This window comes from Leptodactylus fuscus, chromosome 5 (assembly GCF_031893055.1).
Source record: "Leptodactylus fuscus isolate aLepFus1 chromosome 5, aLepFus1.hap2, whole genome shotgun sequence".
NCBI lineage: Eukaryota > Metazoa > Chordata > Amphibia > Anura > Leptodactylidae > Leptodactylus > Leptodactylus fuscus.
In genome coordinates, this window is record NC_134269.1 from 65,725,896 (window position 1) to 65,752,826 (window position 26,931).

General features: G+C 43.4%; 1 protein-coding gene across 1 annotated transcript in view; it reads right to left on the reverse strand.

Annotated features, from left to right (window-relative positions):
- Nucleotides 1-17,031: 17,031 nt before the first annotated feature.
- Nucleotides 17,032-26,931, reverse strand: part of LOC142202929 (aminopeptidase N-like) — an 86,261-nt gene continuing 76,361 nt past the window's right edge. Inside the window, exons 17-21 of the mRNA XM_075273317.1 lie at nucleotides 24,860-24,967; nucleotides 22,055-22,222; nucleotides 18,420-18,560; nucleotides 18,252-18,333; nucleotides 17,032-17,535 (exon numbers count right to left, since the gene is read on the reverse strand). Coding sequence (XP_075129418.1) covers nucleotides 17,380-17,535; nucleotides 18,252-18,333; nucleotides 18,420-18,560; nucleotides 22,055-22,222; nucleotides 24,860-24,967 — 655 coding nt within the window. The 3' untranslated portion in view covers nucleotides 17,032-17,379. The remainder of the gene's footprint in view (nucleotides 17,536-18,251; nucleotides 18,334-18,419; nucleotides 18,561-22,054; nucleotides 22,223-24,859; nucleotides 24,968-26,931) is intronic.

Here is a 26,931-nt window from a genome sequence, read left to right on the forward strand (position 1 = left end):
CTCAGAAATCGTAAGTGCGGCTTATAGTCCGGTGCGGCTTATATATGGATGGAAGCGGCGGCAAAGACTGCGTGCCGCTTCCATACATACATAAAAGGCACCGTAAGGGTGCATTCACACTACCGAACGCCGGCGTGTATCACAGCCGTACACGCCGGCGTTACAGCAGGGCTGCCGGACACTTCCTATTCATTTCTGTGGGAGCCGGCATGCGATCGCTCCCTATAGAAATGAATGGAAAAAAGCAGTCCATTCATTTCTATGGGGAGCGCTCGCATGCCTGCTCCCATAGAAATGAATAGGAAGTGTCCGGCAGCCCTGCTGTGACACCGCCGTCCTGAAAGAGAACGTGAAACTTACCCAACGGTGCAGGGCGGGCGGGCATTCTGGCCTCCTCTGCCTCCGATGTTCCGTCCTTCTCCTCCGGCGCTCGCTGATAATGGCCGGGGCGCATGCGCATAATGCTTCTACTGCGCATGTGCCCTGGCCATTATCAGCTTGCGAGCGCCGGAGGAGGACGGAACATCGGAGGAAGAGGAGGCCTGAATGCCCGCCCACCCTGCACCGCTCGGTAAGTTTCACGTTCTCTTTCAGGACAGCGGTGTCACAGCAGGGCTGCCGGACACTTCCTATTCATTTCTATGGGAGCAGGCATGCGAGCGCTCCCCATAGAAATGAATGGACTGCTTTTTTCCATTCATTTCTATAGGGAGCGCTCGCATGCCGGCTCCCATAGAAATGAATAGGAAGTGTCCGGCAGCCCTGCTGTAACGGGGGGGGGGGGGGGGGGGGGGGTGTAGTAGTTTAACCTAACGTTTACGGTTGGGCTCTATCAGCATGATTTTGCTGATAGAGCCCCTCCTCGCCTGCCGAGCGCTTCCAATAGAAGCGGCTGGCACGCGGGGGGTTAAGCGGCCGCTGGCAAAGTCTGCCTGCCGCCACTTTCAATAAGATATAATGCGCACCGGACTGCGGCTTATAGTCCGGTGCGCCTTATATATGAACCGAGACGGACTATAAGGCGCTCATGGGCAATGCGGCTTATAGTCCAGTGCGCCTTATAGTCCGTAAAATACGGTATATTACACGTAGACACACATATGCTGAGAAGAGAGGATGTAGTAGGAGTCCATAGCAGCTAAGGAACAGAAGAAGAAAGAAGGAAGACTTCATAATCATAATCATTAGTTTCCTGTGCGGAGTGATCTTTGCTTGGACTGATGTAGATTATACAGCTTGGTCGCGGTTGGAAGGAAGGACTTGCGATAGCTCCTTCTCACACTTGGGGTGAAGCAGACAGTCACTTACAGTGCTGTCAAGTGCCATCAAAGTCCCCTACATGGGGTGGGATTTGTTCTCCCGCATGGAGGTCACCACAGACAGTATCCTTCTGTCACCCACCACCTGTACTGTGTCCAAGGGGCTCCCCAGGACAGAGCTGGCCCTTCTGATCAGCCTGTCAATAACATACATCTTTGAGGACATGAATGGTTCTCTTTAAATACACTTCACCTGCATCAGTTCTCTGGTTGTCCAGGACCATTGTCCAGCCTGCAGAGGTGAAGTGTATGTCATTGTAAGGCATCCGCACTCACAAGTGAGGAGTATACGGCTCCTAGGAAGAACCTGCTTACTGCAGCGTCCTATTACAGTGCAGGTTAATTTCTAGCTGGCATTATGAGAGGGCATCTGCAAATAAAAGGGGTCTGGTTATGTTCTTCATATGGGAAATGGAGGAAACTTTTAGTTGTGAAGTGTTTGGTGCTGTGAGGGGAACATTATACAGTAAAAACAGCTATTTGTGGATTATATTATGAGGGCAGAGGGGAAGTGGCTGACATGAAAGTATTTGGTCCTGGTATAGCGGTCAGCGGGTGATATTACAGTATTTAGTCCTGGTATAGCAGTCAGCAGGTAACATGTCAGTATTTAGTCCTGGTATAGCGGTCAGCGGGTGACGTGACAGTATTTGGTCCTGGTATAATAGTCAGCGGGTGACATGACAGTATTTAGTCCTGGTATAGTGATCATTGTGTGATGTGACATTATTTAGTCTTGGTATGGTGGTCATATTTGATAACTCTGTATGTATATAAATATTTTTAGTGTGGGGAACGGCATGTGCCTTGTTGCTCCTGCCCCTGATCTTTAAAGATAAGGCACAGAAGCAACTAGTTTGCCTAGGCAAAAAAAAAAAAATAAAATAAAATTACAAATTTACAAGCAACCATTTAAAAGACATTAAGAACACCCCTGTAAGTACCAGTGAGAGGCACTGCGGGACATTGAATTAACAGAATATGACTATGAGCGGGTTCACATTTGCGCCCTTTAGCCTATCCAGCTGGGTTTCCATATTCTGCTCTGAGAATCTGGACAGGGGACGCAAACCCAGCAGTCAGTTTTCAAACCCATTCAAGTAAATGGGTTTGAAAAGTGAGCGCCCGTGAGCGTTTAGTACCTGTCCGCGGCGAAAGCATTTTTTTTAACTGGACACAAAGTTGGACATGCACGACTTTGTGTCCGGTTAAAAAAAACAGTTTCACCACGGACAGTTACAAAACACTCACGGATGTTCACTTTTCAAACCCATTCACTTGAATGGGCTTGAAAACTGACTGTCGGGTTTCCTCCCCTGTCCAGTTTCTCAGGGCGGTAGACGGAAACCAAGCTGGATTGCCTAAAGCGCACACGGGTGCAGGTGTGAACCCGCCCTATGTTGTATTGTACAAGTGGGTCCCCACTATTAATTTTGCCCAGGGCCCCATTTTTTTTTTTCTAAAACTGGCCCTGGTTACAGCAAAAGCAGATTTAGTTTAAGGCCCCATGCAGCAGGATGCAGTGAAAAAGCACTGTAGAAAAAACGTGGCGGTAACACATTACGGTTTATCTTGCAGTGCTTTTCAGTAAAATTCTCCTTTGTGGACTTTCTGCTTCCATTATACCTATAGGGAAACCACCAGCTCTTCTGTAGGTATACTTGACATGTTGTGATTTCCAAAATGGCAAGAGTTTTGTAAATCACAGCGTTTCCGCTGCACATATTTTTCTTCAATGTGTGGATGGTATTCACTATTATCCCATCCAATTTGCAGTGACTGCGTCTTGTCTTTTTCTTCTGCTGATCAATGTCAAAGAGCCTCTTTATATCTGGTATGATTCGATATTGTTCTAAAATAAATTGAAGCTTACGTCATGAATCATTTATTGCACTTTATAGTACTTTGCACATTGGAATATTTTATACAGCTTTCTGTCTTGATCTTTATCAGTTTTTATTAGTAGTATCTTTCCACTGACTTTGCTTATCCTTGTTATATCATTTCAGCTGGCTGTGCTATTGTATTCATGTGTTGCACTCAGTTACCATAAAATTAATCAAGTCGTGTTTAGTTTCAAAAGTTTTTATTGAATTACACAACCAAGAAAAACATAGGTAAGCAACAGTGGCGTAACTAGGAATAGCGGGGCCCCGTGACGAATGTTTGACATGGGGCCACCCTCGACTGACCGATGCCAAAGACCCTGACCGATCGACCCCTCCCTGCATTCCTGTGCACTCTATTATGCCCCATAGTTGCCTTTGCACATACTATTACACCCATAGTGGCCCCTGCACATACTATTATGCCCCATAGTGGATAGTGGCCCCTGCAGACACTATTATGCCCCATAGTGACCCCTGCACAAAGTATTATGCCCCATTGTGGCCCCTGCACACAGTATTATTCCCTACTGTGGACACCCATGAACAATTATTATACTCTGGGGTCGTTTCAGACCCCAGATAATAATAATTGGAGACTGAGGAGGGATACCAACATAAAAAAAACACTGTTACTTACCTATCCCTACATCCACTGCACTCCTCGGTGGTGTCAGCCATCTTCAATGATGTCTGGGACGTCACATGACCCAGGATGCAGGCCCTGGTCATGTGACGTCAGGGACATCACAGAAGTAGACCTGAAGCCTGTCTGGAGCCTGGAGAGGTAAGTAACAGTGTTTTTTATGTTCTCTTACCTCTCCCAGGCCTCCGATCATTATACTCTGGGGTCTATATAATAATAGTGTTTTTGTCACTTACCGATGCCGGCCCCTGCCAGGATCAGTAAGAAAGTAGGGCCCATTACTGGCTGGAGTAACTAGCCGGTAATGGCCTATGAAGAAAAAAAACAAAAAACGTAGCGGCTGCCGCTGGGCCCCTAATGTCCCAGGCCCTGTGGCAGCTGCTACTGTTGCTACCCTGATAGTTACGCCACTGGTAAGCAATAAAAATGTCAAAAGGAGAATAAACAGTATAAGAAGTGTAGAACAGAGCAGGCACAGTACAATAGATGAAATATAGTCCTCAAACCAGAATGCCAATCTAGAAATAAAGTTAGGTTTAAAAAACGCATAACAACCAAAAATGAACAATGAGGGGGAGTAGATGGTGCCATAAGTAAGGGTCCGATTTCTAATGGGGAAGGGCATCTGCCAGGGGGGAGTGGGAGGTGTATCATTCTCAAACCTAGTTTGTGTTTATAGTTGACAGTTTGGCAAGCCTGTGGCATTGGATCTGGTAATCCAGAGTGTCCAAAGAGGGGGTGAGTATCAGAAATGGTGGTATTTTTTTTTTTTGTGAAGCATTATCAAGTCAAATATCTAGATAACATCCGTTACCTAGAGAGTGGGTTTCCTCCAGTTGAAGGCTACATGAATATGTGTGGTGATCAGGATAAGTTGGAGTAGTTTGAAGTGGGTATATCTGAAAGTACCCAGTTTGAGACTGAGAAAAAAAGTAGGGGCTGACAGTGGAAAAGATAAACCAAAAAGAAGTTGCTCTAGTCTATGAATAGTCACCCAGAAGCGATGAACTTTAGGGCCGGTCTACCAACCATGATAAGTTGTGCCTAGGGTAGTACAGCTGTAACGGTCCAAGTCTTGTTCAGAGTCTTTTAGTGCAACTACTTGTGGTAAATGGTAGGCTGATAACACAGTCAGAGGAAGCCAATAGTCGATATGCAGGATGAGCATCAGTATTAGAGGAGAAGGCAAATATTGTAGTCAGGAGGAAGCCAGAGGTCGATGCACAAGACAGAGGTCAGTATAAGAGCAGAAGGCAAATATCGTAGTCAAGAGGAAGCCAGTGGTCGATGCACAAGATGGACATCAGTATTAGGGCCTGTTCACACGGAGTTAACTCGCTCGCATTCTGGCAAAATGGACAGAGATGTTACCGAATGTTTTCTCAATAGCTAGCAGAAGGGAATTAGTCCAATGAACAATGCGGCAAAGTTTGCAGACATTGTCAGAGGCCTGTCTGCCAGGAATGATGCTTACCTGGTCAAAGTGTATATAGGAAGGGAGAAGACTAGAGATGACAAATACCGTTCGATCAAGTAGATATTCGATCGAATTTTTAGGTACTCGACATATTTGATTTCGAATGAATACCACACAGTAAACGCAGTAAAAATTTGTATGCCCTCCCACCTTCCTGGAAGCAGGAAAACGTAGGCATCAAAAAAATAGGAAAAAGTCATTGGCTGGCGAAATCAGGCGACCTCGGATTTATAAGAATAGTGTCAGACATATTTGTTTTAGATGCGGTTTGGAGAGCTAGGGAAAGACATCGTGAGGGGGGTGAGAAAGTTCAGCTTGTGCTAGGCAGGAAAAGTGAAAAACAACAGCTCTTTTCAGAGCTACACTGCAGGAACAGTGTACACATACACTGAACCTGCCAAAGATGCGTCAGGGTAGCATCAAAGGACGGGGCGGGCACGTGGACGTGGAAATCCAGCTGGAGATCCAGTCCACAGCCCAGGTACTGGAGAGGGGCTGCCAGCAGTGCCCCTTGTCAAAGGGCCTAAAACACTGCTGGTTAAAGGCTCTACTCACCACAAGGGCCAAAAAATAAAAAAAAACTGCTGTTGCAAGGCTCTACTCACCCCAAGAGCCCAAAAATAAAACACTGCTGGTGCACGGCTCTAGTCACCCCAAGGGTCAAAAAATAAAACACTGCTGGTGCAAGGCTCTACTCACCCCAAGGGCCAAAAGATAAAACACTGCTGGTGCAAGGCTCTAGTCACCCCAAGTGCCAAAAAATAAAACACTGCTAGTGCAAGGCTCTACTCACCCCAAGGGCCAAAAAGTAAAACACTGCTGGTGCAAGGCTCTACTCACCCCAAGGGCCAAAAAGTAAAACACTGCTGGTGCAAGGCTCTAGTCACCCCAAGGGCCATAAAATGAAACTCTGCTGGTGCAAGGCTGAACTAAATTAAAGGGCCAAAAACTATGCTGGTTAGAGGCTCAGTTCACCCAAAGGGCCAAAAACACTGCTGTTTAAAGGCTCAGTTCACTCCAAGGGCCAAAAACACTGCTGATTAAAGGCTCAACTCACCCCAAGGGCAAAAAAAACTCTGCTGGTGCAAGGCTGAACTAACTTAAAGGGCCTAAAACTATGCTGGTAAAAGTCTCAAGTCACCTCAAGGACCTCAATCTCTGCTGGTAGCTCAGCTTAAGGGCCTCTAACTTAATTTACAAGGGCTCACGTGAAGGGCCAGAAAAGTAATTTTTGAAGGCCTCACCATATCACACACACATAAACAATGACAGTTAAGGGCTTTTGGATTTCCCATTGCCTATGCCATCTGTGGTTTTCATGGGCAACGTAATTTAAAGGGGTGCTTGCTAATTTTTCTTTAGCTTTAAAGTGTTTTCCCATTTTGATAGAGGTTGTATTGAGTTTGGAAAGTGTCTAGTTGATAGGCTGTGATATTGGGGTAATACTGGGACTTGGGCGTGTTAGATACCCCCAGGCATGCTTCCCCTGCTGTCCCAGTTGCATTCCAGAGGTGTTGGCATCATTTCCTAGGGTGTCATTGTGGGCTTGGTGACTCTCCTGAGTCTAACTGTGGTTTCCCCTGAAACGAGCATTTTTTCCCCATAGACTATAATGGGATTCGATATTCGATCGAATAGTTGAATATTGAGGGGCTACTCGAAACAAATATCGAATATTTCACTTTTCACTAATCTCTAGAGAAGACTGTTAAAGCACGTGGTGAGGATAGAAGAAAACAATTTAATGACATGGGTCTATTGTTAGAGGGGGTAGTGGAGTCTTTTTCAGGTTTGGGGATATCTGTAATAGATGTGCTAAGCATCTATTGGGGCAATTTACCTCCTTACATAATGTAGTTAAACCTCTGGAGGAGGTGAGGAGAAAGGATGTTTTAACATTTTTTATAATATTTTTTTTATACTATAGGAAAGAGAGGCCATCAGGCCCCAGGGCCTTCCTTTTTTGAGGGCAGGTATAATGGTATCTACTTCTTTATTGGTAATGGGGCCACTTAGGGCAGTTGCCTGGGAATAAGAAATAGAAGGGAGGTGAAGGGAGAGGAGGAAGGAGTCAATTTCCAGGGCATGAAGTCTTATTTAAAGCTGAAAACTATAAACCCCTTCATATTGCTTATTAAAGGGGCTGTATCATTGGGAAAAGTCATTTTTAGCCAAGCATATACTTGCATAGCCTTTAGAAAGGCTATTCCACACCTACCTTTTGTATGTAAATTGCCTCAGTAGATTTTAAATAAGTCTGTTTTTATCGATATGCTAATTAGCCTTCGCCGTGCACCCCGGAAGTGGCTGTGATCACAGTCTGCTCTATGTGTGTTAGAGCAGAGTGGCTGCTGTGCTGATGATGCATCTCTCTGCTCTCATACACATAGAGAATAGCAGACAATGCATGCACAGAGACTCTTTCAGGTGCATGTTGGAGGCTAATTAGCATATGGATAAAACCAGGACTTATTCAAAAACTAATGAGGCAATTTACATACAAAAGGTACATGTGAAATAAAGGCTATGCAAGTATGCACTTAGCTAAAAATGACTTTTTCCAATGATAGAGCCCCTCTAACTATATATATATATATATATATATATATATATATATATATATATATAGTAAGCTGATGGCTGGTCAGGTAATGGAGGGGGTGTACACCTCACCCAGACTACTAAGGTGGGTAAGATGAGAAAACTCCAGAAAGAACGTTTCTCAGCAGATAACTATCGTCTGCTGAGCATTTTGGTAAATGCTCAGTATTGGGCTGGGTTTTTAGGAATGACAGGTAGGTTGGTAGTGGGACCTGTCATTCCACCCCCCTCCAGTCCACACTTTGGGGATGTTCCGGCAGCGACTCAGCTGCAGAGAGTCTCCTCGTGAAGGAGGCTTAAGAAGTTGTTCCAGCAGCAACACTTTGGCAGAGCTTGGCTGGAGAGCCAAAGAAAGAGGTCTATTTTTGGAGCTGTGTCCTGGGTGATTCTACTGGCTTTTGATTTCTGTTATCCTAGGTGAGGTAACCTATTCTATGTTTAGTTAGATCCTAGCCGGGCAGGGATTTATTTTTGTATTGTTTCCTTTTATTGCTGCACTGCCTTTTTGAGTGAAAATAAACTCTACCTTTGTTTTGGACTAAAAGAAACTGGACTTGAGTGTGTCATGGGTATAAAGACCTTGAATTGAAATGCCATAAAATTATGACACAGTGATTTTGCAGGCTCACAGATATATATTTATGCATATATATAAGCTGTAACGTACCTATTAACCATGGCATATAATGAGGCAAAATCATGGGGTGTTGAAAGGTGGCTATAGGAGTCAAAAACCTAACAATGATCTCCTTTGCCATGCATAAAAAAGTATTAGGTCCTGCAGGTGGCAGGGTGAGATAAGTTGCCTGTCAGTAGAATAAAGTGAGTTATAAAGTGTGTTATATAAGGGTGGGCTCACACTATCGTTGTTAGAGTCTGTGGCTGTCATCTATCATAGGATGATAGCAGTGAACATTAACCATAGCTGAGTAACATACACAGACAGAGCTGCCATGTCGTCTGTCATGTAAAAGAAGAAGAAGCCCTGAATGCAAGTTTTTATTTGATCAGAAAAGTGAAAAACAATGACTGAAGGAAACGTCAGTAGTTCTTTATACATTGGGGTGATTGCAGAAGAACACCCGAAAGAGGGGTCTCTGTCTACATCTCTCATTTAATTTGTAACCCCACTGTTGACCTATTTACCAGGGAGGTTGAAAACTGCAGTCTTGGATATAGAAACCAGCAATCCATATGTGAGTGATATCCTGCCATAAACAGTTTATAAAGAAAAAAAACTTTATTTGCAAAATGTTCACTTTGAATAACCTAACAGAGAAAGGAAGTAGGTGGAGCCTGAGAGAGGAAGAAGGAAGAGGGGACTGCAATGGCAGAAGTAGGTGGAGCCTGAGAGAGGGAGAAGGAAGAGGGGACTGCAATGGCAGGAGTAGGTGGAGCCTGAGAGAGAGAAGGAAGAGGGGACTGCAATGGCAGGAGTAGGTGGAGCCTGAGAGAGGAAGAAGGAAGAGGGGACTGCAATGGCAGGAGTAGGTGGAGCCTGAGAGAGAGAAGGAAGAGGGGACTGCAATGGCAGAAGTAGGTGGAGCCTGAGAGAGGAAGAAGGAAGAGGGGACTGCAATGGCAGAAGTAGGTGGAGCCTGAGAGAGAGAAGGAAGAGGGGACTGCAATGGCAGAGCTGTGAGGAGGAGTGGGGGTAAAAGAAGGAAAAATCCTCTATCTGATCTTGGAGCAGATTCTGAGAGACTGTTTTATCACAGCTGTGGGGAAAGAGAAAAGACTCCTCCATTTCATTTGAAGCAGAAAGAGAGAGAAATGAGCCACAGAGAGATCTCCCCTCAGGGGTGAAAAGACTAACCCGCTCTGACCAGAGCTAATATAACAGTGAGCTAAGCATTAAAGGGGCTCTATCATTGAGAAAAGTCATTTTTAACTAATCACACCTTTGCATAGGCTTTAGAAAGGCTATTCCACACCGACCTTTAGTATGTAGATTGCCTCAGTGGTTTCTGAATGTCAGTTTTTATTCATATGCTAATTAGACTGGTGCACGATGCATCGGTCACCCCCTTTGCTATTGTTTCCTATGCACAGGCTGCTGCTGATGATGACTCAGCTTCCTATTTGCACACACACATAGAAGATAATAGAAGAGACGAGGGTTGCTGGAAACTTCCTTCACTGGCTGGAAGCTCATTAGCATATGGACTTATTCAGAAACCACTGAGGCAATTTACATACTAAAGGTAGGTGTGGAATAGCCTTTCTAAAGCCGATGCAAGTATGTGATTAGTTAAAAATGACTTTTCCCAATGATAGAGCCCCTTTAAGAAAAGTTACTTGCTGAACATCTGCATTATCCTATCTGTGTGGAGAACCTCCAGAACAAAGCTTTGCTATCACAGTTTCTATCATTAAAATATTACATTAAGGGTATGTTCACACAGCAGAAACATTTTCCGTCATGTGACTTTCCCGCATGGCTAGCCGCAACGGGATGCTGATGAAGTGCATCAGCATCCTGTCGCAGTATCCTGATTAGTCCCAAATGATAGGGCCTAATCAGTGGCATAACTAGGAATGGCGGGGCCCCGTGGCGAACTTTGACATGGGTTCCCCCTTCCTGACTGACACCCCCCCCACACACACACATTCCTGCGTGCTCTATTATGTCCCTCAGTGGCCCCTGCACACAGTATTATCCCCCATAGTGGCCCCTGCACACAGGATTATGCCCCATAATGAACACCCATGAACAAATATTATACTCTGGGGTATTTTCAGACCCCAGAGTATAATAATGGGAGCCCGAGGGGAGATACAGACATAAAAAAAAAAGTTACTTACCTGTCTCCGGCTCCGCTGCAGTCTTTGGTGGTGTTGGCCATCTTTAATAACGCACGGATGTCACATGACATTTCATGCCCTCCCTCCACCTGCCCCCAGTTTCATGCCCTCCCTCCATCTGCCCCCAGTTTCATGTCCTCCCTCCATCTGCCCCCAGTTTCATGTCCTCCCTCCATCTGCCCCCAGTTTCATGCACCCCTCATCTCTACCCCATTTTCATGTCCTCCCCTCCATCTCTGCCCCTAGGTTACTGTTGCTCCTCAATTGCTCCACACCATACATGCATACATACATACATACACAGACACACACTCTCCATCCAGCATCTCACATCCCCCTCCCCTTCAGTACAATACAATACAATACAAAGAGTGCTCCCTGACTACTATTAGACAGATTAGATTAGGCAAGTCTGAATACAAACAATGTGTAGAGTACTGATCCATCTACTGACACTGACCTCCCCCTCCTCCTAATACACAGATATCAGGACACTGACCTCCCCCTCCTCCTAATACAGATATCAGGACACTGACCTCCCCCTCCTCCTAATACACATATACAGTCCTATGAAAAAGTTTGGGCACCCCTATTAATCTTAATCATTTTTAGTTCTAAATATTTTGGTATTTGCAACAGCCATTTCAGTTTGATATATCTAATAACTGATGGACACAGTAATATTTCAGGATTGAAATGAGGTTTATTGTACTAACAGAAAATGTGCAATATGCATTAAACCAAAATTTGACCGGTGCAAAAGTATGGGCACCTCAACAGAAAAGTGACATTAATATTTAGTACATCCTCCTTTTGCAAAGATAACAGCCTCTAGTCGCTTCCTGTAGCTTTTAATCAGTTCCTGGATCCTGGATAAAGGTATTTTGGACAAACAATTCAAGTTCAGTTAAGTTAGATGGTTGCCGAGCATGGACAGCCCGCTTCAAATCATCCCACAGATGTTCAATGATATTCAGGTCTGGGGACTGGGATGGCCATTCCAGAACATTGTAATTGTTCCTCTGCATGAATGCCTGAGGATTTGGAGCGGTGTTTTGGATCATTGTCTTGCTGAAATATCCATCCCTGGCGTAACTTCAACTTCGTCACTGATTCTTGAACATTATTCTCAAGAATCTGCTGATACTGAGTGGAATCCATGCGACCCTCAACTTTACCAAGATTCCCGGTGCCGGCATTGGCCACACAGCCCCAAAGCATGATGGAACCTCCACCAAATTTTACAGTGGGTAGCATGTGTTTTTCTTGGAATGCTGTTTCTTTTTGGACGCCATGCATAACGCCTTTTTTTATAACCAAACAACTCAATCTTTGTTTCCAAAATGAAGCTGCCTTGTCCAAATGTGCTTTTTCATACCTCAGGCAACTCTATTTGTGGCGTACGTGCAGAAACGGCTTCTTTCTCATCACTCTCCCATACAGCTTCTATTTGTGCAAAGTGCGCTGTATAGTTGACCGATGCACAGTGACACCATCTGCAGCAAGATGATGCTGCAGCTCTTTGGAGGTGGTCTGTGGATTGTCCTTGACTGTTCTCGCCATTCTTCTTCTCTGCCTTTCTGATATTTTTCTTGGCCTGCCACTTCTGGGCTTAACAAGAACTGTCCCTGTGGTCTTCCATTTCCTTACTATGTTCCTCACAGTGGAAACTGACAGGTTAAATCTCTGAGACAACGTTTTGTATCCTTCCCCTGAACAACTATGTTGAACAATCTTTGTTTTCAGATCATTTGAGAGCGGGCTGTCCATGTTCGGCGACCATCAAACTTAACTGAACTTGAATTGTTTTGTAGAAAGAAATGGTCCAAAATACCTTCATCCAGGATCCAGGAACTGATTAAAAGCTACAGGAAGCGACTAGAGGCTGTTATCTTTGCAAAAGGAGGATGTACTAAATATTAATGTCACTTTTCTGTTGAGATGCCCATATTTTTGCACCGGTCAAATTTTGGTTTAATGCATATTGCGCATTTTCTGTTAGTACAATAAACCTCATTTCAATCCTGAAATATTACTGTGTCCATCAGTTATTAGATATATCGAACTGAAATGGCTGTTGCAAACACCAAAATATTTAGAACTAAAAATGATTAAGATTAATAGGGGTGCCCAAACTTTTTCATAGGACTGTATCAGGACACTGTCCTCTCCCCTCCTCCAGACCACACATACATACACACACAGACACACACACATTCTCCATTCTGCATCTCACATTACCCCTCCCCCTCAGTACCTAGCAGCACATCTCTCCTTCTCTTCATCTCTTCCAGGACTGCACGGGCTATAAAGACACGCCCACCTAGTCATGTGACATCTGACGTCACACAAGGTCCTTCAGCCACAGGTCCCACAAGCTTTCCCCCAATCTTATCGCAGTTACAACAGTTTGTCTGTGATAAGAGCGGGGTAGCTGTCACCGGGCCCCTAATGTCCTGGGCCCTATGACTGCTGCCTCTGCTGCTATGGCGGTAGTTACGCCACTGGGCCTAATCAGGAGTGTGTCTCGAGCCGCGGATGCTGTGGCTAACTCAGCCATGGAATCTGCGGGAAGATAGGGTATGTCGCTTCTTTTTCCCACTACCTGAAAAAAATTGCTAGCAGGAAAAAAGCTAGGGTCTCCCACTGAAATGAATTCTGCGTCAAAATCCACCAGCAAAAAACTCTGTGTTAACATGCCTTAGGAAGACATTGCAACTGGTTAAAACTGAAGACGTACTCCTAACGGCGAGATACCAGGAGGCATTCCTTTGCTATGGCAACTCGGAAGCTTCTCAAGTTCAAATCATCCCACCTTCCCTAGAATATATGTTAAAATAAATACACACCTTCTAAAGAGGCTTATAGGATCATGAGGAATTCTACACCTTACCTGGGCATTATTTCTGCTGATGAAGTAACCTATTTATATCATCCTTAACCACATTTTGGAAAGTTATTGAGGAACCTGGCCAAAGTTCCTCCATAACCTCTGCCTTCTTGTGCTTGAGTCATGGAGCTTTTACTGTACAGCATGCCATCAAATTCCATAATTTAGCTTCTGAGTGTTGGAATGACAAAGCTTTGGGGTTTTTTGAGCATATTAAGGGTGATTTGGCATGCTGTGATCTTCCTTGGGGTTCTTGACAATGTACTCCCTTGCTACTCAAATGAATCTTCCTTTCTGGGAGCGGTCTGGCAAAAAGGACGGCGACTGTTGATACCCTCGTCTGTCTCCAACCTTCTATAACCGTCTCACTGTGAAAATGAGTAACCCAGGCTATAGACTCAACTTCAAACCCTGTAAACAGGGAGTGCTGCTGTTGTTAACATTAGTAAAATTCTGTTTTAACGCTTTTCTTTTCAAACTACACAGCTGGAAAGGAGCCATTGGTTAATGTATGGGCGATACCCATATGTGGGCAAAAAGGACATCACCCTCACAGTTTTCACACCCTTTACATATCTTCTCTGGCTTTTGTAGATTCTTGTACTGTGGATAACTTTATCAGTCACTTGCCAGGAAGCATGACCATTTTTATTCCACAGATATTTCATAGAAGTTTCATGGCATTCGTAGCACAGAGAAAGAGAAAAAAAAAATAAGACGGTGAATGGTCAGAAACAGACAGAATTGCCAGGATGTGGGTACATAATGTATAAACAAAGTCCAATATATAAAGGACCATGGTATTATTACTTATTATTACTTATTTTCAGAACATTATTATTTCCATGGTGCTTCAAACTTGAAATACCTGGAGTCAATCCTCAAAAAGCGGTTGGATGAACAAAAATGCAGAAATTGTGATTAACTCCAAGCTCTGATTAGAAACGGGTTGCGATCAGTCAGGATTTGGTCCAGAGGTTGATATCCAGCATGCCAGGGTCAATGGCAGAAGTCTTAAAAAATAAGGGTCAACACTACAAATATTGAGTCTTATATAAACTTGATATATTTGTCAGTAAAAGTTCATTTTATAGTTGTACTTCAGTAACCATAGAAATGTTAAAATATCTAAAACCACTGAAGCGGCAAACTTTAATGAGTATAAGTCTCAATACTTTTGGCCATGATTGTAGTTCAAGTTTGCCTTTTCTAAGACCCTTTGCACACGTCTGTATGAATGGTAAGTGTGTTAGTTGGGTCAGTGTGGCCTGAAGCATGTCAATTTATACTGCAGGTTTTTGGGGGGTTTTAGTGAGCGCAGGCTGAGAGTTATCTACGGACACTGGCAGCCGGGGCTGCCGTAGCCCCAGCCTGCCAGTGTCCAGAGATAACTCTCAGCCTACGCTGTGAAGAAGCAGACAGCGGGGATCCCTGGCTACATCCCGTGATAGATCCATACGTCCATCACAATCAACCGGTAGATCTCGATCGACGTATTGGGCACCCCTGATGTAGATAAGTAGTATTCATGGGAGTTTTCTTTAAAGGGGTTGGCCACTTTCAGACCAATATTGACAGACTAATGTACAATAAAAAGATATACAATTTTCCAATATACTTTCTGTATAAATTCCTCATGGTTTTCTAGATTTCTGCTTGCTGTCATTCAGTCTGTTACTTCTAGTGGATAAAACTCTGACCATGGTTATGTGATTTATGGTCCATGGTCATGTGATGAGTACACAGGTGCCGCTCGTTATAGTCACAGCACAGTAATCAGACATCTGTCTAGTAACGAGCTGTGCACCTGTGTCACATGACCATGGACTGTAAATCACATGACCATGGTCAGAGTTTTATCCTCTAGAAGAGAAGGACCAAAGGATGAAAGGAATACTGCACTATCCGTATCTTCAATAAAACACGTACTTTATTAAAGGTTTGGTGTGTTTTGAAATCGTTTAATAAAGTACGTGTTTTATTGAAGATACGGAGTAGCGCAGTATTCCTTTCATCCTTTGGTCTTTCTCTGCATTATTCCATCCTATAGGGGTGTTGGAAGTCTTACTGCTGCTGATTCCCCCAATTGGCATATCTGAATACCACGGACTGATTATCGCTCTCGACCAACCAACCAAAGGCGGTTTGAGTGGGTTGCTTGGTATACTTTTGTTTCTCTTATTGTTATCCTCTAGAAGTAACAGAATGAATGACAGCAAGCCGAAATCTAGAAAACCATGAGGAATTGATACAGAAAGTATATTGGAAAATTGTATATCTTCCTATTGTACATTTGTTTGTCAATATTGGTCTGAAAGTGGCCAACCCCTTTAACTACAGAAATGTAAAGAGCAAATTCTCAGACAAAAATTTAACAAATCTGTTTTATTAAAATTTTCTGGAATGAAAAACAAAAAATTTTTTCACAGTGCTTTATATTAATTTACGGTTTATGAAAAATCTAGCTCTTATTTACACTGAGATATTATAAATAAAGATACCTTGGCTTCACTTATAGGAACATATACATCTCTTGAGGCTCTTCCCTATAGTTGTCTTCACTTGGTCTACACAAACTATAAGGCAACTTTTTTAACTACATTAATGTAAAGAGCACGTTTTCAGACACAAATTTAATAAATCAGTTTTATTATAATTTTCTGGAATGAAAAACAGAATTTTTTTTCACAGTGCTTTGTATTAATTTACGGTTTATGAAAACCTAACTCTTATTTACACCAAGATTGTATAAATATAGATTGGCTTTGCTTATAGGAACATATACATCTCTTGAGGCTCTTCCCTATAATTTTCCTCACTTTGTTTATATAAACTATAAGGTTCTTTGGAGTCAGAGTAATAAACTTGATCAGAAATCTAGTACAGCAGGCAGTGTATGATAAGCACGCTTAAAGAGGACCTTTCACCACTTTTGGGCACAGGCAGTGTTATATACTGATGGAAAGCTGACAGTGCGCTGATTTCAGCGCACTGTCGGCTTTCCCGATCCGTGCCCGGTGTAAAGCGCTATCGGTCCCGGGACCGTAGCACTTTAGTGTCAGAAGGGCGTTTCTGACCATTAGCCAGAGACGTCCTTCTGCCTCGCGGCGCCAATCGCGCTGTACAGTGGTGCGGGGAGGAACGCCCCCTCCCCTCCTGATAATACTCGTCTATGGACGAGCTCTGTGAGCAGAGGGAGGGGGCGTTCCTCCCGGCTCCACAGTACAGCGCGATTGGCGCCGCGAGGCAGAAGGACGTCTCTGGCTAATGGTCAGAAACGCCCTTCTGACGCTAAAGCGCTACGGTCCCGGGACCGATAGCGCTTTACACCGGGCACGGATCGGGAAAGCCGACAGTGCGCTGAAATCAGCGCACTGTCAGCTTTCCAGCAGTATATAACACTGCATGTGCCCAAAAGTGGTGAAAGGTCCTCTTTAAACCCTGAGCAGCAGATGGAAGTTCTTTGTTGCCTATATAGAGAATTCTTTGGGTAATAAGCACATACATATGTAAATAGGAACACATTTTCCAAAAACATAGGTTTCATGGTCACTACAGAAATTTTTTTTATAGACACCTGATGAAGCGTAATGTAGCAAAGAGAATCATGGCAGTATATGTATACAGTATAATCTCTGCGGGATCACTTTCTGTTTTCCACTGTGAAGACCTAAGAACTGCAGATTGTTCGGAAAGGAGGCACATGTGGTTTGTAAACTTGTTCTTCACAAGTAAGTAAGATTTTCAGATGTCCATTAACGATTTAGTGCACCTTCAAACCATTGATTTACGATAGCTTTGTTCTTATTTACCCATCTTGCATTTGCTTCTGTCCTTTCAATGGCTTGCTCTAAAGAACGAGCTCCTGTGCCGAAACCAACTTCCTTATTGTCCTCTTTAAACTGCTTAAGCTGATAAGAGACCAAGATAAAACAAAGTTACACTCACTTTCCTGAAAGTGGCAAATCAAATCTAGTTAATGGGGTTCATTAGGTGTCCAGACATCACTGGACAGAAAAGTCAGGTTTTTGTGGGACAAATTTTATTTTTAGATGGTGCAGTTTTGGGGTTCATAAAATGGACTGTCTAACTTTAATTCCTGTTTTTTGTGGGCAATTTGAAAAAAAAAAAAAAAGAATTTCTTTAATTGTTTATGGGTTTTGGGCCTTGAGTTGCCATGGCAGCTCATTGGCACATCTCAAATGGGTAGGACGTCCAGACAATCTGTAAACCTCTTAGATATCATTATAAACCATAGCAATGAATTGGATTTATCGGAATTACCTCCACTCCCAGCAGGTGTAAGAAGTATAATACAGCCCCTGGCAGTGATAGTGTGTATATATATATGTTCTCTGTCTGTACCATAAAAGTGCTGTAATACTGTGGTGGTGAGATAGCTCTCTGCAACATACTATTACAGCACAGAAATTTAATATAGGTTTAAAACCTCTTGATGGTTGTTTGGACATTATGTACAATGAAACATGGAGAGAACAGATATATTATATATATATATATATATATATATATATATATATATATATATATATATATATATATATATATATTACATAGAGAATATACTTACTTCTTTCCAGATCTGCTTAAAAATAATTTTACTTACTTGTTTCAAATCAAATTCTGTGGAGAATCGTACGGAGATTCCAGTTATGAGACCACCAAAGGAAAAGGAAGAATCTCCAAATCTACCAAAGAAAATAGCAATGTGTGAACGTTGTATATATTAAGTCAGATTTCCCTGATATTTCCCTTCAGTAAAAGCGGGGCTTACTGTTGACGGAGTTTCGGCCAATTGGCTCTGACAAAGTTCCAGGCAAGACTTTGGCCTATGATATTACTAGCGACATTGTTAATTGTGGAAACCGTATCCTGCCTACGGATCATCTTGGGATCCAAGGAAAACTCTAATAGTCTGTCAAATGAAGGAAAAGTAACTTATAATTAGAAATCTGATCTTGTTAACAGAGAGAACTTACAGCATATACTTTATGTCTTTGTTATTTGCATTATGCCACTTTAGACCGATTTGCGCACCAGTGTGTGTCTTTCTCACGAACATAGACAGTCCATCAATAATTGTGAATCTGAATAGGTAGTTAGTAAGGCCTTATACACATGACCATAGAGAGAAGATGGCAGGGTACTGGAATCACACTATATATCCCCCAGGTTTTTAACTTATGTGTGGTCCAGTAATGGATCTTGTGTTGTCCTGGTGTGGGTCCTTGGCTCATTACTGGGCCAGAAAAAAGGCTGAAAATTCTGCACTCCAACCAGACCCATGAAGTGAAAGGAGGTTTCTGGGTCTGTCCTGTAACCCTGAGTCTGGTGACACAATATTGTGCTTGTTTTTGTTCATGTGACTGGTAGTAAGCCACATGTATAGTTAGGTTATCATTTCAGTTTAGTTAGTTGCTCAGACGAGCAGCATTTTGTTTTATTTTTGCCTGAAGTTAAGGCTGTATTTTATTTTGTATTTGCTGCCTGAAGCAAAGGTTTATTTATTTTGCAGATTTTTTTTCTAAATAAACCTGCTTGTGTCCGTGTACCTGTCTTTGACTGTTTGGGTCCTCTCCTTTACAACTACCAAGCTACCTACCCCACACCATTTTAAAGACAATGAGAGTGAATGAGTGTATTCACATGTCTGTTTTTTCTATAGACAGAAAAAAATCAGTTAAAAAAAATGAACACACTCAGTCCGTTTTACATTCATTAAAAATTAACCCATTGGCCTTTTTACAATAGATCAATTTTTACCGGATGTAAAACAAATTGACATCCTAGTTATCTCCATTAAAAATGGATCAGTGTTTTAGGTCAAAAAGAATTCCAAAAGAATAAATCGCATCCATATAGACATTGTATCAATATACCATAGGTAGGCATACACATTGTCTTATTGTTATGCTGCGATTTATTCTTTTGGAATACAATTATCGGCACTAAGTAAATATGTTATGAGTAACTGAATATTAGGAATATGTATCTCATACTTATTAGAGATGAGCGAACAGTGTTCTATCGAACACATGTTCGATCGGATATCAGGGTGTTCGCCATGTTCGAATCGAATCGAACACCACGTGGTAAAGTGCGCCAAAATTCGATTCCCCTCCCACCTTCCCTGGCGCCTTTTTTGCACCAATAACAGCGCAGGGGAGGTGGGACAGGAACTACGACACTGGGGGCATTGAAAAAAATTGGAAAAAGTCATTGGCTGCCGAAATCAGGTGACCTCCATTTTAGACGAATAGTGGATTTCAAATCCGGGTCATATGAGAATGTGAACTTTGTGACTATGAGACAGGGATAGCTGTACAGGCAGGGATAGCTAGGGATAACCTTTATTTAGGGGGGAATGTTATTAAAAATAACTTTTTGGGGCTCTATCGGGTGTGTAATTGTGATTTTTGTGAGATAAACTTTTTCCCATAGGGATGCATTGGCCAGCGCTGATTGGCCGAATTCCGTACTCTGGCCAATCAGTGCTGGCCAATGCATTCTATTAGCTTGATGAAGCAGAGTGTGCACAAGGGTTCAAGCGCACCCTCGGCTCTGATGTAGGAGAGCCGAGGGTGCACTTGAACCCTTGTGCACCCTCAGCTCTGCTACATCAGAGCCGAGGGTGCGCTTGAACCCTTGTGCACACTCTGCTTCATCAAGCTAATAGAATGCATTGGCCAGCGCTGATTGGCCAATGTATTCTATTAGCCTGATGAAGTAGAGCTGAATGTGTGTGCTAAGCACACACATTCAGCTCTACTTCATCGGGCTAATAGAATGCATTGGCCAGCGCTGATTGGCCAGAGTACGGAACTCGACCAATCAGCGCTGGCTCTGCTGGAGGAGGCGGAGTCTAAGATCGCTCCACACCAGTCTCCATTCAGGTCCGACCTTAGACTCCGCCTCCTCCGGCAGAGCCAGCGCTGATTGGCCGAATTCCGTACTCTGGCCAATCAGCACTGGCTAATGCATTGTATTGGCTTGATGAAGCAGTGCTGAATGTGTGTGCTTAGCACACACATTCAGCTCTACTTCATCGGGCTAATAGAATGCATTGGCCAATCAGCGCTGGCCAATGCATTCTATTAGCGTGAACTGAGTTTGCACAGGGGTTCTAGTGCACCCTCGGCTCTGCTACATCAGATTGCTACATCTGATGTAGCAGTGCCGAGTGTGCATCAGATGTGTAGTTGAGCAAAACTGACTCAGCACTGCTAAGTCTGCATTCGCATAGGAATGCATTGGCCAGCCTTCGGCCAATCAGCGCTGGCTCTGCCGGAGGAGGCGGAGTCTAAGGTCGGACCTGAATGGAGACTGGTGTGGAGCTATCTTAGACTCCGCCTCCTCCAGCAGAGCCAGCGCTGATTGGTCGAGTTCCGTACTCTGGCCAATCAGCACTGGCCAATGCATTTCTATGGGGAAAAGTTAGCTTGCGAAAATCGCAAACTGACAGGGATTTCCATGAAATAAAGTGACTTTTATGCCCCCAGACATGCTTCCGCTGCTGTCCCAGTGTCATTCCAGGGTGTTGGTATCATTTCCTGGGGTGTCATAGTGGACTTGGTGACCCTCCAGACACGAATTTGGGTTTCCCCCTTAACGAGTTTATGTTCCCCATAGACTATAATGGGGTTCGAAACCCATTCGAACACTCGAACAGTGAGCGGCTGTTCGAATCGAATTTCGAACCTCGAACATTTTAGTGTTCGCTCATCTCTAATACTTATCCATTTTTTCAGATCAGTGAATATTGTTTTTATAAAAGTTTTTATTGTGTGTTTTTTGTAAATGTATATGTTTATACTGGGAATGCCTCAGCACTTGTACCCCACACCCAAGCTAGTCTTGTTAATTTAATACATATAAACTACAGGTGTGGGGTTAATTGGTGCAACTACAAGTGGAGAGGTTTTCCTCAGTAATGATCAGACTTTGAGGAAGGATAGAGATCCGAAACGCATTGTCTGACGCAAGCTTTTTTCCTGTGACTGCGTGTTGATATATTTTATCCTGTGGACGTAAAATAAAGAAGAGCTTTTATTTGAAAACCTCTGTTTCATTGCTGGATGATTTATCACATCGATTTTGCATGGTGTAAGTTGTTTTAACTGGATGAAACTGCATAAAATAGACTCTGGTACTCCATTTGGTGAGAAAAAACTGAAACCCTGCAAAATACTATTCAAACTGAGATTTTTTTAGTGAGAGTCTGTGGATCCATTGACTGTAACCATCAGTGCATACGGTAAACTGAAAGCAAAAAACTAGTGTGAACGATCCTTTGGTCTCCCTCGTCTCCTGCTCACCCGTCCCTCTTCATAGATGTGTATGGGCATGTGTAATAATCTCCAGATTGATATAGTAGATATTTCAATGTGAAAGTCTTTCCAACTCATTTACCTATTCAGGATCCAGGGTTCCTTACTACATGTCAGAGCTGCCCGCAGTTTGTCAGCCTCTTGTGCATTAGTGGTGTTCCTGAACTGTTCCCATGCAAAGTTCCATTCTTCTACTCCTCCTTGCTGTATGGCATTGCAATAGACGGTATACCTCAGATTTGGATGAATACTGTGCACACAGACAGAGAAAATAATATAACTGAGCATTAACATTTTTATCAAGCGATTCCGTTTATCTTAGGCTAGGTTCACACTACCGTTATTTAACGTCCAACACTCTCATCCATTACAAGAAGAGAGAAACGGACATCAAACGACTGATGCAAATCAAGGACTCTTTGTTTGGGGTTTGTTTTTAATAAATTCCCATGTAAAAAACATGACAGCCCAGGCTATGGAGGTCCCCAACCCCCTCCCCCCCACACACACACACACACTCTCTCGCTTATTTCTTGGTTGAACGAGACTCTCACCCTATGCTCAATGGAAAACTTGGTAGCTGAGCTTCACCAGGACGACAGTAAACATCGGCAGACGTGGCTCCTTTCGAATCATATTTATTACTCCTGATTTCCGGACCGTCTTTCCTTCTGTGTCCCCCTGTGACCGCCCCCCCTGCACGTGGTGTTTGTCCTCTGTGTCCTGCATCTCATTTGACGACTGGTTTTCTAAAGTTCTGTATAATTATGATGTTTGTATGCTTGCTCTGCTGCACCAGAGCCTTCAGTTGTCCTATGCCCATTTCCCATATCCCGTCCCCTTTTTGTCCTCATCACCTCTCCCTATGATGTGCCTTTCATAGATATGTTTATGAGCCTTTACAGTTTTACTTCCCCCTCCTTATCCCCCCACCTGCTCCCCCTTTACTTGTTATGTAAAAATTAGCAAAAATTTCAAAAAAACTTTTAATGAAAAAAAAACATGACAGAAGCTTTTCCTTCATCATATTTTTAAACATGACAAAAGAACGAGTCCATCATGATTTTTATATTATAGACAATAGGAACGGATGCAGACTGAGGGGAATCCATCTGAATCTGTTACTCTATAACTGTTACTGTCCGTTGCCGTCATCCTATGACAGATGACAACAATTGATTATAATAGTAGTGTGAACATACCCTTACTAAAGACAGGACTTATAAGATGATCTGCATTGTGAAGGAGGTAAACAAGCAGTCAGTATTAGTAGTTAGAAGTATACCTCAACTGCCACCTAACATCCTAACACCTCCTGTAACTATATTCGCCAAGGGACATGCACAGGAAAATTGCCATAGACGTTGTACTGCTTTGGTGCACAGTGCTGATTTGCACCATAGATAAGCCTTTATGTCAAGTGGATGTTCCACTCACCACTTTTTAAGACAGTGTTCACACTGGGGAAGGAATCAATTTGGGCTAGGAATGCCACAACTTAACAGAATTGCTATAACCCCATAGATTACTTATAGCTTCCATAGATTTCATTTCTGGGTTTAAATTAGGAACCCCTTAAAAATTCTAGTACATCTTGCCCCAGCAGGGAAGTTGATTAAGGCTGGTGTAGGAGATGTCAATCTTAATAAATTTCTCACATATGACTTTTTGATGGAAAACTTCTTTTTACTCCCATGCAAATAAGCTAAGTTTTCATTGCAAGAGTGTTCTGGGGCAGCTGGGCATCGTGGCAAGATCTTCCTCTTGTTCAGGAGTAGGTGAGGAAAGCTCTGTTTATATCAGTTTTGCAGGATGGAGTACTGTGCGAGAGGAAGATCTTGATGCGATACTCAGCCGCCCCATCTTGTACACTCATTTGCTGTTTTTGTCAAAATCAAGCAGCCATTCTGCAAAGAAATGATAGTACTGTGGTCACGGCTCTGAGCACTATAAGGGTGCGTTCACACGATGTAAAATTGAGCGTGATCTGGCACGTATACGGTGTGTCAGAGTTTGAGCGCTCAAAAAGATCCCATTGAGTTCAATGGGAGTTACGAGCGTATACGCCGCGTTATTTTGCGCCCGTGATTTTGTGGCCGCAAAATAACGCGGCGTACACGCTCGTAACTCCCATTGAACTCAATGGGATCTTTTTGAGCGCTCAAACTCTGACACGCCGTATACGTGCCAGATCACGCTCAATTTTACATCGTGTGAACGCACCCTAAGGTACTGGGGCTAGTTTAATGTTTTTGGTAATGACATACTCTTTTTAAGTTCTATAGATAAGCCTAAGGTGAAAAGTATAAAAAAAAAATACCCAAATGATGCGGCAATTAAATAAAATGTCATAAATAGCAAAAGCAAATTCAGTAAAAAGTGTTGTGAATCAATAATTTCTTATAGATGTTAGTCCAGTCGTAGATAATAAGGTCCTTTTTTTTAGCAAATAATCTCTGCAGCCGCCAGCAGAGATTATCCTGATCTAGCTAGAGGCAATAGGGAGACATGTTCCTCCTGTCCCGTCAGTAAGTCAGAATCGGCAGACTAAAGCCACTTGCAGGCGAGTGTGGGCGATACCCGTGTGACCCATTCATTTCTATGGGCCCATGTAGATGACCATGATTTCCACAGATCAGTGTGCGGGCCATGTTATTTCTTTACTCTTGTTATTGATGGAGTAAGATCTGAGCATCTAAAATGCAATGAAGTACCGTGCCACCTTGTACAAGTGTGTGCCATCAACAATGACCTCTGCCACTTGCTTTTATATAGCTTCTATATGTCACACCTATGTATTAAAAAAGATTAATGAAAAGGAAATTTGTTCTGCTAAATAAGTCAATGTTGATGCAGTGTTGGGCCGAGGCTTTTCGGACATACATACTTATTGACACCTGAATTTTTCCATTCATTAAAGAGTCTGGTGACCAGTTGTCCACATTCTGGGATTTCATATCTACAAGCCATACTCAGTGCATTTATTTCATTGTATCTGTAGACAAAGAAAAGAATAAGTAGAAAGACATCAAAAATATATTTCATACTAAACAATGTCTACAAATTGTAGCTATGAGTGCAAACCAATTATTAAAAGGAGTTGCCAGGTAGATTATTGCTCATCTCGCTGACACCACTGATGTTTTTTTTTTTTTTTTTTTTTTTAAAGTCCTCAACTATATTCAGTATACTTTCTGGTGCAATAAGAATGTAATAGTGAGCAGTGAAGACCACTCACATGACAGTTGACTAGGAAAATAACAGCACGGACTATGGGAGAGATTACAAGAAAAACCTCCAGTGCTGGCAATGTGGCAATGGTATGCAGTAAATTGCAGTTTCATATCAATGTGATAGGTCTTCATTAATATTGAAATAGTCACAATACTTTAACTAGGAAATCAGTATGTTATGGGAGACAATTATCTATAATAGATTTATTAGTAACTACCATCTGCCCTCAACTTCGTCTGTGGGTATGAGTTGGCGCTGAGCCGCTAATGTTTAGGCATTCGCCATTGGTTATGATCCGCCGTGTGCCGCCATGTCCACTCCTGCACGTCCCTGTCCCATTTGCTCCTCGCCTGTCCCCGTGGGCTCTTTACCTATCGGCTGCTCCTGGCTTCCCGCAGCCACCCTCGTCCCCCGCGCCCCTGACCCCCTCTCCCTCCCGCGGCACCCTGGGTCACACTCCCCACCCCCTTTTCCTGCAGACCCCCCCCTCCTACGGCCCCCACCTGTCAGGCACCCCTTGCACCCCCCCCCCTCTTTATCAGGGCCCCCTCCGCAAAATCCCCTAACTCTCCTGCCGTCACATGCACTGTCCCGCTGCCGAATGACACGGCGTACTCAGCAGAGCTAAGCTGAAGGGTCGGGAAGGTGCAAGACCAGTAAGTTGAGTGCGGCATCGGGGACTGTCACGGGCTGCCGAGGACTTCTGGCGCTGCGGCCTAGGCTACAGTCACAGAGTGGTGGAGTCCCGGAAGATGTTGTGTATGTCGTCAATGTGTGCATGCTCCTGCAAATACAGTGTAGTTGCTGTGGCTGGCCGAGTGGTGTCGCGGATCCCGATTGTGCTGGTGTTCGGTAAAGATGCCAGGTCCGGAGCGTGGAAGAGGTAGGCCGCTGGAGTAACCTTAACGTGAGCGGTGAAGTGTGAAAGTATATGTAAATGTTATTGCCTGGGGTTAGGGGCTAGCCCGGAGGCGGCAATAGGGAGTTTGTGGCTTGCTATGTTAAGAAGTGTGTGGGATTGCAGATCTGCTGCTATGAGTTCTGTTTTTCTGCGGCTCCTGGCAAGAACATATGTCTGTGATTGTGACGAAAAGTAGCCTATCTTTCAATCCTGCCTATGAACTATGTTTGTGGAAAATTTCAAGAGAATCCGTTGAGCAGTTTTTGCATGATTGAGAAACAAACATCCAAACACACAAACCCACAAACATATTAGTAGGATACATTAGCGATTGATCCTACAATATTTTTCCAAATGTTACTCCAAAAATTTGGTTTACTTGCCAATAAGGAATTAGTCTTTACACTAAGGTTGAGTTCACACAGTGTATTTTGGTCAGGATTTTGAGACCGTGTCTGCCTCAAAATCCTAACCAAAAAGATGGCTCCCATTGAAATCAATGGGAGCCGGTCAGTTCTTTTTTCTGGGAGCCGTTTGTTCCATCTCCCGGAAAAAAAAAAAAAAGAATGGATATGCTCATTGTTCAGATGGATTGTGCCTCGTGAATCTGCCTGAAGACACTCCTGACTAGGCCCATTCATTTGGGCCTAATCCGGATCGCAGTGCCGCAACTGGATTCTGATGCACTGCACCGGCATCCAGTCGTGGCTGCCCCATATTTTGGACAGGAACCTGAGGCGGCCTCCGCGTCAAATTCCGATCCAAAATACTCCATCTGAACGAACTCCGCCTTAACTTCCAAACCTACCATTCATGAGGGTCAA